The 12,523-nt window shown below is 39.2% G+C and overlaps 1 protein-coding gene and 1 non-coding gene across 7 annotated transcripts in view; one reads left to right on the forward strand and one right to left on the reverse strand.

Annotated features, from left to right (window-relative positions):
* Window positions 1-10,728, reverse strand: part of SMARCA1 (SNF2 related chromatin remodeling ATPase 1) — a 68,640-nt gene extending 57,912 nt beyond the window's left edge. For 4 of the 6 annotated variants that reach the window (XM_020889682.2, XM_020889681.2, XM_020889680.2 and 1 more), the window contains exons 1-6: window positions 10,385-10,728; window positions 5,667-5,753; window positions 3,727-3,893; window positions 3,317-3,417; window positions 3,112-3,212; window positions 11-190 (exon numbers count right to left, since the gene is read on the reverse strand). In XM_020889682.2, coding sequence (XP_020745341.2) covers window positions 11-190; window positions 3,112-3,212; window positions 3,317-3,417; window positions 3,727-3,893; window positions 5,667-5,753; window positions 10,385-10,558 — 810 coding nt within the window. In that variant the 5' untranslated portion in view covers window positions 10,559-10,728. The remainder of the gene's footprint in view (window positions 1-10; window positions 191-3,111; window positions 3,213-3,316; window positions 3,418-3,726; window positions 3,894-5,666; window positions 5,754-10,384) is intronic. The other 2 variants (XM_020889678.2, XM_020889677.2) reach the window with 1 other exon arrangement.
* On the forward strand, window positions 5,867-5,937 carry LOC139033345 (small nucleolar RNA SNORD112). The gene has a single exon (XR_011485930.1). It is a non-coding gene; the product is annotated as a small nucleolar RNA SNORD112 (small nucleolar RNA).
* Window positions 10,729-12,523: the final 1,795 nt, after the last annotated feature.

The raw sequence follows: 12,523 nt of genomic DNA on the forward strand, positions 1-12,523 counted from the left end.
TCTCACTTACTCTCGCATCCTTGTCTCCAACGAAACAAATAACACGAAGAGATGGGACCCATCGCTTAAACTCGTTCATCCAGTTGTGTAAAGTCGACTTTGGAACTAAAACCATGTGAGGTCCAGGAATGTTTCGGTAATGTTTCAGGTAACCAAGCAAAGCAATTGTTTGTAAAGTCTTACCAAGACCCTGCACACAGAGAAAAAAATCCATAATCCATTTTTTATTTAATGAAACATCTGTTAGTAGCAACATTACAAAAGATATCTGCCAAGTATCTCACGTTGGGAAAAGTTAAAAGACTTTTTTTTAAGTGAATAACCATTCCAATTCAATACTTTGGCTGAGCACAAAAAGCAGCCAAGAACTTGTAGTTAGAAAGTTGCTCAGCAAAGCAATTTTCTATTTAGGAGATTTTTACTCCTAAAGGAGTGAGCAACACCTATCATTTTTTCTACTACTTTGCAAAATTAGGAATTTTGTGTATTTCATAAAGACACATTTCCTTTATCAGCCTGCATGGTGTTAGTGGTGGTGGTTTGGTCACAAAACGTTGGACACGCATAGCCCTTCAGACTCCTCTGTCCATGGGATTTCCCAGGCAAGAATACTGGGATGGGTTGCTATTTCCTTCTCCAGGGGATCTTCCCAACCCAGGGGTCAAACCCTCATCTCCTAGGTCTCCTGCACTGCAGGCGAATTCTTCACAGACTAAGCCACCAGGGAAGCCCAGTCAGCCTGCTTAGATACCACTCTTTCTTTCCCATTGTCTTCAACATTATTACAGCCCAGGTTTGAAATATTCAGACTCTGCATCTCAAGAGGTCTATAGCTCTATACTCGCATCTCATACCCCTGAAGACCTAAGGAATCATAAGGGAACAAAACATGAAAGAACTTTGTAGCCAGAAAGGAACCTAGGAATCACCTAGTCCAGGTGACTTTTTAAGAAAAATAATACACCGAACACCCATGAACCCACTACCTAACCTACGGGAAAAAGAACTATGTTCAATGTCACATGACCTCTTAAAACACTTTCTGACTTTGTCTCTAGTCAAGGTATATATTTCTTTTATAAACCTAAGCTAAAAGCTATTTTTATAGGCTTTATCCTGCCTGACATTTTACTTATGAGATGGGTTTTATGGATGCTATGCATTAAAATCTTAAAATGAAAAAAAATCTTAAAATGTTTATACTCCTCAACCAAGTAATTCCGCTTCTAGAAATACTATGGAAATAATCTGAGAGGTGCAGAAAACTAAATTACAAGGTTCCTCATAACAGTATTATTAGACATCAAGTAGATTATATATATATAGACCAATATATACTATATACATATATATTATACATACTGTATATATATAATACATCAACCAATCCATATGAAATGAATAAAATTATGTTACCTTCCTAGAATTGATTATTATGCATTAATTAACAATTATTTTTACCAAAATGTTTTAATTATATGGAAAATATGTACGAATGTGAGGAAATCAGAATACCAAATCATATATACAATATGACCTCAAATATGAAAAATAAATAAAACCAGAGGAAAAAGACTAAAAAGAAATATGCAAACTGTTACGTGTTGTTGTTTCTAGGTAATAAAAATAAAACTTACTTTAAATTTTTTCCTGATTTTTTCCCCAAATTTTCTAGCATCATTAAACTTTCTCCTTTTTAATAATTAAAACATAATTGGTATCAGCATAAATTCAATATGAAAGATCTTTAGTTAATTCCTGTTTAGACAGGCTGCAGCCAAGAGCTTGGGGCAAATAATCCTAGTCTTTCCCTTGTCCTGGAGAAGGAAATGGCACCCTCCTCTGGTATTCTTGCTTGGGAAATCCCATGGACAGAGGAGCCTGGGGGGCTACAGTCCATGGGGTTGCAAACAATTAACTAAGCTCCTTCCTACACGAGCTGACTGCAGTTTTCAACCCAGAATACTAAACCGTAAGGAGTTCCAGACCCTGGATTTAAAGGACCTGCCACACACCTACCAGTTGCTTAGCCAGGGATGAGTACTTATGGAACCAACTACTACACTACAAGCTATGGAGCATAAATAGTCATGTGGCTCATATGGACAAGTGATTGCAAATACGGCTCTGGAGTCATAAATAGGAGTATCACTGCCCTCTCTTAACCCACGCCGTATATATTTGGTCTTAAAATGTCAAACGAAGTCTTCATATACTCCTCTGACCTGCTGAATTAGCATTTTAAATGGCCTTACTTTTTCTCTTTGGTCATTTTTTTTTTAACACAGTGCACCCTCAGAATCCACAGCTTTCACATCCAGGTATTCAACCAACCGCAGATCAAAATCCGCACAGGGCCCAACTGTGCTATGCCATTCTACATGAGGACTTGAGCTTCCACAGATTTTGGTATCCACGGGGAGTCCCTGAACCAATCTACCCCGTATATGGAGGGACGACTACACCTCCCATCAATTCTCAGCTCATTTCCTGACCCAGCTGGCACTCTACTATATCAAGACTCAATACTGCTCTTCACTTTTTTGTTCTTTATTCCATCTATTCACACTTCGTTTGATCCCACACAGAGGCATTTACATTCACTCATGCATGCATTCATTCATTTAGCGTTTGGCTTTTAGCCCCACCTCAGTCCCAAAAGGATTTCAGGTAGCCTACAATGAAAACATGGAACATAAATTAATGGTCAAAGAGAAATAAAGAGGGCCAAGGAAAGTAAAAGGTAAAGAATAGGAAAAGGCACAAAAGACACAATGGGCAGACCATTAAAAGTTACACAGATGTTCCATTTCGGCGTTCACTATAGTTCTGAGCTCCTTGGAAACCAAAGTGCAAATATCGACAAAAGTACAAGGAGTTTTTTTTTTTAATACCATTTGAGGAAATTTCAATAACAAATCTGGGGGCCTGTGAAAGCATATGTTCCAGAGGTTAAACAATTCTAGACTTTACAAATACCTTGTATGTTACAGCTAAATAAAACATCTAGCCTCCAAACTCCAGGGCAGGTGGGAATTTCAGCTCGGGTATTTCAGATTTACATAAAATTATTGATAAATGAGAATGTGTTTTTAGCTACCAACTCCTTACCATTTCATCAGCCAAAATACCATTGACTCCATTTTCGTACAAAGAGATCAACCAGTTCAGTCCTCGAATCTGATAATCTCTCAGTGGTCCTCCTTTCACATCTGAAAAAAAAATCAAGGCTCACATACTTTCATTAGTACAACCAAGTAAAATTTTTCTAAAACTAAACTGAAAACAAAAAACATCAATATGATGAGGTACTTACACGAAGGTGACACTTCAAATCTAACACACACATTAGATGTTTTCCGACTCTCTGAGAGGAGCTCTTCATCTTCTTCTTGTTCTGTGCGCCTGTGACGGTAGCTGAAACAGAAAAAGAAGTATCTTCATATTCAATCCAAATGCTAAAGTGCCAATTAAGTCAGTATATTCTGTTAATATCTTTTATGAAAAAAAAGTTATCTAGAGTCTTGCATAAAAGTTGATAAAACCAGCTGACATTTTTATTGGTTGACTTCTATTGAGAAAAAAATATATTGTCTCTAAAACGTATTTACACAGGAGATAACCTTGTTTTTTGGATATAAAATCACACTAAATACATGAAGAAGGAAGGCAAGTATGAAGGGCAGGAGGAAAGAAGGGAAGAAAGTTAGAGAGATGCCAACATACTCTCCAACAGAAATTAAGCTCTGCTTGTCATCTTTCTTTATTCGAGGGCGTCCCAATTTCATGTTCAGAGGAGATGTTGGAGATTTCTGTGCTGAAGGTTGAATGAAATGTGCAAAAAGCTCTGTTTGCTTCAGTAAAAATTCAAATCTCTTTGCTCGATCTGCTTTCTAATTTACAAGACAAAAGAAAAAGTAATGATTTCCTTTTGTGTTCTTTCAAAATTTAACAAATACACACATTGCACTTAATTTGTACTACACTCTAAGTACTTTAAACATACTAACTCATTTAATTCTTTTAATAAATCTATGAGGTAGGTACTAGTATTATCCCCATTTTACTGATGATAAAAAATAAAATTGAGGCCCACAGAGAGTAAGTAACTTGCCCAAGCTCCCACAGCTAATAAGGAGAATTTGGAAATGGTATTTTCAGATTGTTTGAATAGAAGCCAAGTGATCTGCCAGGCTTAATAAATGCCTCAATGATAAGTATTCTGCTTAAAGTATTGGGGTCAAAAAGCAAATTCTGAATGGTTTGGAAAGCCAAGAATTTTCATCTAGAAATAATTTAAAACTCAGAATATAGTGTCATCTTCTCTCAAAATATTTTCAATGATTTGGTATAATACATTTCTCTCTTCAAGTATAGTGATCTGCAGAATTGTGGTTTATGCTAAAAGTATATAAAGTTTCTCCCAAAAGTGAGGACTTAAGAGAAAAAATATACACACACACATATAACTGAAACAGTTAATACACATTAGCAATTCAAAAGTGTATGTTATAAATTCTAAACAAATTTTAAAAGGTCATATAGCTTATACAAATAAATGCAATAAAATTTTTTCACTAAAAACATCTTAAAAGATCAAAAGACTATTTATAATTCTAGATAGAGAAAAAAAAGAAGGTGATTTTTTAATTCCCAGTCACTTTCTAACCACAGGGTAGACAATGTTTGATTACCAATGAAGGATGCATAATTAATAACATAAGAATCTTCCAAGAATTCATTACCATAAATACAAGAATTAGACAAATACATTCAGACCAGTAGCTGGAAGGAGGCCAAAATCTTTCCATTTTATGTTATCCTCACTGGAATGTTGTTTCTAGAGTTGTTAAAACATTAACTTGTCCACGTTAGATGTGGCCTTAAGCGTTAAGGCACTGAGTTCTGTAAAATCACTACAAACGACCGAAAAATGTACTTCATCTCTACTTACTTTCAAAAATAACCCCTAGACAAAAAAAAATTCAGTTCCAACTACCCATTTACTTCTCTTTTCAGTTAACCAAGTTCACTGGTTTTGAAAGATCCCAAGGCATAAAAGTCCAGTTAAAATTAAAGCTAAAATATGGGTTTGGGTGAGTAAAAATTAAATAATGAAATGTACAGCAAAGCACCAGGTAGGTATATCTAAAGTTATATTGCTTAACTGTGTAATATTTTCATACACTGGGCAATTAGCTTTCCCTCAAAAAGATATACTACATGTTTCATAATATGGAGCATTCATTCACATATCCAGAGCAAAAAGAGAGAGAGGAAAAAAAAATACCAGGCTGGTTTTGTGACCTGCTTTCTCTCAGCCATACTGATATTGCCACTTATATTTTCACTTTGTGGATAAAATATTTCTAGCATAAAACATCCTATTATGGGGTAAAGAGGGCTAAACAAAAATGAAGAGATGTGGCTTCTGGTCTCAACTATTCCATATCATTTCTCTGATACTCTATTTCCTCATCTGAAAATGAGGAGATTCATTTATCCAACAAAAATCTATTATGATGGATTATATATTAAATTACTTTTCAATTCTGAAGTCTATGATTCTGTATTCATCATATACACACATGTATTTTTTAATCTTTCACATCTCCTCTATAAAAATTAACTAATGTATTCACTCTTCTACCCAAGAACATATTTACCATTTTCTCTTCATATTCTGGATCCATTTCCTTTTCAGATTTAGAAGCTTTAACAGCAAGTTTGAGTTGAAATGGAGAAACGTTTTTCTAGAATTTCAAAGAAAATAAATCATCAAATTGCAAAGCAAGGTCAGCATTCTCATTTGAAGAAAATAAAAAGTAATTAAATACTAAATAAATAAATCCACATGGGCCATGCATGGACCAATGATGAGAGCATGTCATGAACAGGGCTTATGATTAATCCAGTTCTGTGCACCTGAGGTCCAATTAAAAAAAAAATCCAAAGAATTGTAAAGCCAGAGAAATAATACTAATTAAAATAAAAACCAAAAGGTGGGAAAATGAGCCTTTTCACCTATTGTGTAAAGTGAAAGAAGTGCATGCATAACCACTCAAGAGGAGATTCAAAACCTAGGATATTTTCAACCACAAACCAAAGAATTCAAGGAAAGTAAATATTAATTCTCAAAGGTGCTTCTTTATGTAGTGGAAACAAGCCAAACTTTCATGAGAAAAGACTGTGGTTTCTGCTCCTGAAAAGATGTAATTTTTTAATAGTTTTTATATTTTAATTATAACATTAAAACTTTTACATACTGCAGTATGATCATTTATATTTGAAACAATGAAACAGTAGTTTCAAACTTCTGGTTTATGTTAATTTTCTCCAACTGGACAGAAAACCTTTTAAAAGTATATAGATGAATATCTTGTAGAAGCAGTTTCTCAGGGCTATTAATTATTAACCTTTGATATTTAAAACACTGTAATTTAATGAATAGTAACATAAATCAGCTACTTTAAAATACTGAAATTATCTAGGGGGTTATGTCAGGTACCCAATCCTTTTTAAAGACAAGCTTGTACTTATAAACAGATATGTAGAATATACCTCCATCCCTGTAAGAAATCAAGAAATAAAATAATAAAAATACAAATCTACCCATTAGTACCAAAGTGGAGGGCATTTGAGTTTTAACACAGACTGCAAAGTCAAAACACAAATCTGTGAAAACTAAAGAAATTATGTCCATTTGAGCATGACTTTTAACAGCATGTTCCTAAAAGCTTGGGTCATAAATCAACAGAAGAATGTGATCTTAAACAAGAAAAATCTGGCTCCGGTAGTTAATAAATGTTTTCCAACATTTATTAAAATTTCTATTTTGAGGAAATCCAAACTAAGATCATGGAATTTGACCCTGATCAGGGTTCTCCTTTGGAGCACTGATTAGATACTGTCCAGTTATTCTTAGCCCCAATAACAGCCGTCTTGATTTACAGCATCTCATACGTATATATGTGGGATGTTTTGAATGTAATTATGGATGGATGAGAATAGAAACTACTCAAATGCCCTCAATACCACACTTTCAAACTGTCACATATGCTAGAAACCCTCTTTTATTTTCAAAGCAAAAAGTAAAGAAAATTGGATAAGAAAATCCTTTATCGTTCCTTGAAAAGCTAAATGAAATCTACTTTACAAGTTTCAAAAATTACCTCTCCTCAAATACCTAAGTATATATCTAATAATGTGGAATGCAAATTTCACTTACAGAAAACTAAAGCTTTACTATTCGAAAAACACTTGTTACTTTTTCCTTACCTTGTAGTAGAATATCATAAAATTTTAATTATATGATAATTAAAATTCCTAATCGTGAGCATTGCCATTTAAAGCAGTAGGCAATTACTTAATTGGCACTATCTTTCACAACAAATTTTAAAATATCTACCTTCAAAATCTTCCCATTTTTGTATGTGTATGTTTTTGCAAATACACCTCTCATCCCAGGAAATATAAAAGGTGACTAAGATATTCTAATGAATTCCTTATGGGTTTTCTCATCTGGTAGTCTAGATGCTATAAGAATGCAACACAAGGTCACCAAGATGTCCTGTTTTAAAGACCATGACCTTTTTCTTGACATTTTCATTACCAAAAATACCAACTCCAATTTTCATGGCGTTGGGTTATCCAACTGTCACTTAGAAAAAGGAAGTTCAAGAACCAGAAGGTAAAAAAAAAGAACCAGAAGGTAAGCAAAAATACCCTTCTTAGCTAAATTTCAGAAGACAATCCACTCTCATCTACTTTATGCATCATGAAAATGCTCTCATTCAGAGACTATTTTCTTTTATTTAATATACACACAATTTCAGCATGATTGATAACCTGGCTTCCCATTCTACAGAGAGGAAAAGCAGCAGCAAACGACTTGGGAACCACCACTTGAAGACAACACCCTGGCAACAGCAAGAGGAATGGCCAAAACCAGGGACTGAAACTTCAGTTCCACTGCAGGAATAGCCCTTCTGCCGGGCGTTCAGGTGACTTCCCTCCCCCTGGTGGATCACTTGTAATTCTGTATTTTACATTTGTTTTATCTGAAATGTTTTGTTACATCTATGTTCTTTATCAGAACAGAGGATGAGATGGTTGGATGGCATCAACAACTCAATGGACATGAGTCTGAGCAAACTCTGGGAGATGGTGAAAGACAGGGAAGTCTGGCATGCTGCAGTCCATGGGGTCACAAAGAGTTGGACACCACTGAGTGACTGGGCAACAGTCTGACAATTGAGGGAGGAGACTGAAAAATTATGAAAAAAAAATCAACACAATATTGAAGTGTATGGGAGATGGTTATTTAATTGAGGGGAAACAACCTCCTAGGTCTTAAATGCCTTTGTATCACTGTCAGAGTACAATAACTGACACATGTAAGAAAAAGGCATTTAATCTGTACTTTTAGGACACCAGTTAAGGCATCAAGGCAGCGTGTAAATATTTAGAATGGGGGGAGGTACCAGATTACTTTATTTGAAGGAATGGTACAAATGAAAGCACTTAAGCAGATGTTTTGGCTATTCAGATTTTCAACGAAAAATTAAAAATAAAAAAGAAGCAGTGACTAAAGTAGTAAACTTCAGATATCCAGGAAGTAAGTTCCAGGCAGCATCTCATTTCCCTGTGCTGAACGGACAAATGAGGTACTATTAGGGCAATTTCTGATGAGGCCACAGAGTTATATCAATATCTATGCCTCAACTCAGTGATTATACAGGTTTTCTATTGATTCCCAATCTCTTCACAATTCAAAAAATTTAATACACCCTGGAGATTCGAGAACCTTGATTGCCGTACAAAAGACGGGTGAGCACTTACATTCGTCCAGTCTAGGGAATAAAAGGCACCTAGACACGCTGCTGAATTTCCCAACATTGATTTATATTGATTTATATTTAGCCCAGCTTTAATCACTGATATTGTTTGTCTTACCGATCAAGTACCACACAGATCTTAAAATGCGTATGTTTTCTATGGTTTTCACTTAGCACTACAATTGTCTTTCTGTTTAGTCAACCTTGTAATAGTAAAATATGTCACTTAAGCAACTGCTGAATTTAAAATTACTCTAATTCAGAGCGAAAGGTGTTAATTTCCCTCAAAAGCTTTTCATTTGGTCGTATAGTATCATATAATGATTCAGACAAAGCCACTGGAGATTGCTAAAGCATAATTCTCATTACCTACCTTTTTTTTTAAATTGCGATATGTCTACTCGTAAATGGAAAAAAAAATCCAGCCATAAGCAATTTTATTATACATGAAACATCCTTATGCCCCATCCTATTCTTTATCTTAATTTTTCAGCAAGTTTCCTAGATTTTATTTGCACGTCTCGGTCCATACGACATATGCCTTACGGAGATAATACACATTTTTCTGGATCTGGCTTTAATAGGTGTCAGAGCGGTCCCCTTATGTACAGTAGCAGCAGTTCATCCTGGCGAGGCTGAGTTTAAAAAAATGTTTAAAAAAAAAAACCTGCGTGTGTCCAGGAGCCAGCAGCGCCCACTAGGAAAGAGAGGCGGAAGCCTGGAAGGCTTGGGGCCGGATTGGGGGACCATTTGGGTGGCCCTGGAGTGAAACACTATACCGTCGGGGGCGGGGCAGGAGAGGGTGAGGGTGCACACGTTGGAAATTTTCCTAAGTCAGCGTCCACGGTGCCTCAGTTTGGGGTTTGGATTGGAAGGGGGCGGGGGTACAACGCCGAGAGCTCATTTTCTCGGGGTGACACCCCCGCCTCACTCAGCAGGCGGGGACCAGAGGAACAAGAGATGAATTTTTTTCCTTTTTTCCCTGCCACCCAAGGGGCCGACACTGCCAATCAAAGATGGAAAAGTCTCTCCTCTCGTCCTCCGCCTCCCCACCACCGGCACCTGGAAATTCAAATTTAAAAAAAATAAGCCTCCAGCAAAACCCCTTTTGCGCGAGTGTGGGATTGAAGGGCCCAGATTTCCCAGGCAGAGGCCGACGGGAAGAGGGGGAGAGAGAGCGAGAGGAGAGGGAGAGGCGGAGGCTTTTTCCTGCACGGCCCCATCCCCCACCCCGTTACCCCAGTTCCGGGAACGCGAAGGGGGCCGGGGGCTGTTGGGGGGCTCCCCAGCCCCCCAGCCCCGGGATAACGGGAACCAGCCACCCCGCGCCGCGCCCGCGCCCCGCCCCCGCCCTCCCGGCGGCGAGAAGGGAAGGGGGAGGGGAGCGAAGTCGAGACTGTTCCGCCGCCCCCATCCCGCGCGCCCGCCGCCCCCAGCCCCGCCGAGCTCTGCGGGTACCTGTCGGCGCCCAAAGGTCAAGGTTTGGGCCCCTCGGAGGGGCCCGGCGCAGGATTTGTCCACCGCATACACACCCCCTTCCTATTTACCTCCTTCTTCTTCTCGTCCTTCTCCGTGGCCACGGTGGCTTCGGTGGCCGCGGCGGCCGCTCCCTCCTCCTTAGAGGTGGACGGCCCCGGCTGATCGTCCTCTATGAGCACGATCGCGGCGGTCGCATCAGAGGCTGCCACGGTGCCTGCCACTGCGGCGGTGTCCGGCTCCATGGCGTTGGAGCGGGAACGAGGAGGGGGACGAGCTAAGGGGACGAGGGCTCCGGGGCGGCGGCAGTGTCTGCACTGGAACGAGCTGGATGGAGCAGGGGTGGGGAATCACTCGCTTCCAACCCCTTCGTTCGGGCCCCCCTTCTTTAAATAACCCTCAACCCTGCCCCACTTCCGTCCACCCACCCTACGTCATGGCCTCCCCCCGTCACCCTCCCCCCTTCCTCCGCCCCCCCCCCCCGAACGATCGCGAGACTCCCCCTCCCCACTCGGAGCCCGGGCGGCCCCGCACGACCAACTGTTGCCTGAACGTGGGGCGCGGACAGGGGTGGGGGCGGAAACCCCCAGCCCGCGGCCCCCTGAAAATCTCGTTCCCCACACGCCCCCAACAGCCAGCCCGAGCTCCCCTCGCAGATGTGTGCAGAAGGAATCCTCTTCCCCTTAAATCTGCTCTTTGTACCTCGGGGCGCTCTCCCCTTCTTGCACAAAGAACTTTTCCTCTGCTTATAACTGTACTGTAGAAGGTCTGTCTCACCATTTGCAAGCCCAGAACCCCTCAGGGGACTGCCCTTTCCGAGGTTCCCAAAGGGGAAACTGGTGGTGCCTTTCCCACCTTTGTAAATTCTGCAAAAGAAGCATTCCTTGAATGTCTTGAATGCAGCTGCAGACGTTCACTTACAAGGCAAAGCGTGACTCGATCTGTTTTCAACTCTGCTATCTGTTAGATGGCCAGTGTACAGAAGCCCTTCTTTTGCGTTCACTCCTGAATTTTAAAAGTCCTGGGGGGCAAGGTCAAGGTCCCCACAGAGCCTGGGGCAATTCATGTTAGGTGCCTAATATTAATAATTAGATTGAGTTATTGTGGCGGGGTTTTTTGTTTTATTCATATCCCTGTTGTTATTTAGTAGCATGAACGTGGGTACAAAGGAATTTCGTAAAGGGTATGCAAATATCAGTTATTAAATATTATTGTTTCTGTTTCTCCCCACCCATTTATTTTGATCAATAACAGGAAGATTTACATCTTAGTCTTAAAATTCAGTCATTAGGGAAAAAAGATAGCAAAACATATAGAACACAGTATACCAAGCAACAATCACAAAACTAAAATTTCCGAAAAGAAGCAAGTATTTTCCAAAGTGGAAAGAAGTCATGATTAATTTCCCTCAAAACACCTTCCTAAATTATGAATCTGAAATCGAGTGTGATTTCTGCAAAAAGCGGGAAAGCACACAATTACCCCCCAAATACATCCCTTTCTCCTTGGGATAGTACCCTAAATTCATTTTTTGTTTTAAAGCTGTGACGCGTTAATGTCCAAAGACCATGTGACATTTCGGCTATTGTTGATCATTTACACCTTAGTGTGAATGAGTGTGAGATCCTGTCCTGGGACTGGTTTTAAGCAGAGAAAATGAAAGAGCAAAGAGCAAAACACAGAAGGTGGAAGGAGTGTGCCGCTGAAAAGAAAGGACAGGCTGGTGGTGCTAGCTTTTCTCTGATTTTTCTTTCATTATATTCTTCTCATTTACTTTAGATTTTGCCCCTAGTGCCTACATTTCTCACCCTGAAGTACACATGTGTACTATCCAACAGGTATATGGAGTCTCAATATTAAAAATCATTCCTATTTCTGAAGCATCAATTGCAATCCAAAAGTGGGATGGAATTAATTTACTTGACAGGTCATTCTAAACACTATTTTTTTAAATTAAAATATGCAAATGTATTAAAGAATGAACCGCAGAGTTTGAAGTGTCTCCAAATGATAGCTTGAAACTTCTAATTGAATATCCTACCCCTTCCCCACTAGCTGTTCAGTCTCCTCACTCACTAAGTTGTCTGGTGGGAAAGTTCAAGAAGCACCTTCAGAGAAGGATGCATCCACCTGGCTTGAGAAGGACCCTTCCAGACAAGGGCAATGGAAGAGTTCTTTATCACCAAATTGCAGCTATGGGAGGATAGAAT

The sequence above is a fragment of the Odocoileus virginianus genome, unplaced genomic scaffold (assembly GCF_023699985.2).
Source record: "Odocoileus virginianus isolate 20LAN1187 ecotype Illinois unplaced genomic scaffold, Ovbor_1.2 Unplaced_Scaffold_2, whole genome shotgun sequence".
Classification (NCBI taxonomy): domain Eukaryota; kingdom Metazoa; phylum Chordata; class Mammalia; order Artiodactyla; family Cervidae; genus Odocoileus; species Odocoileus virginianus.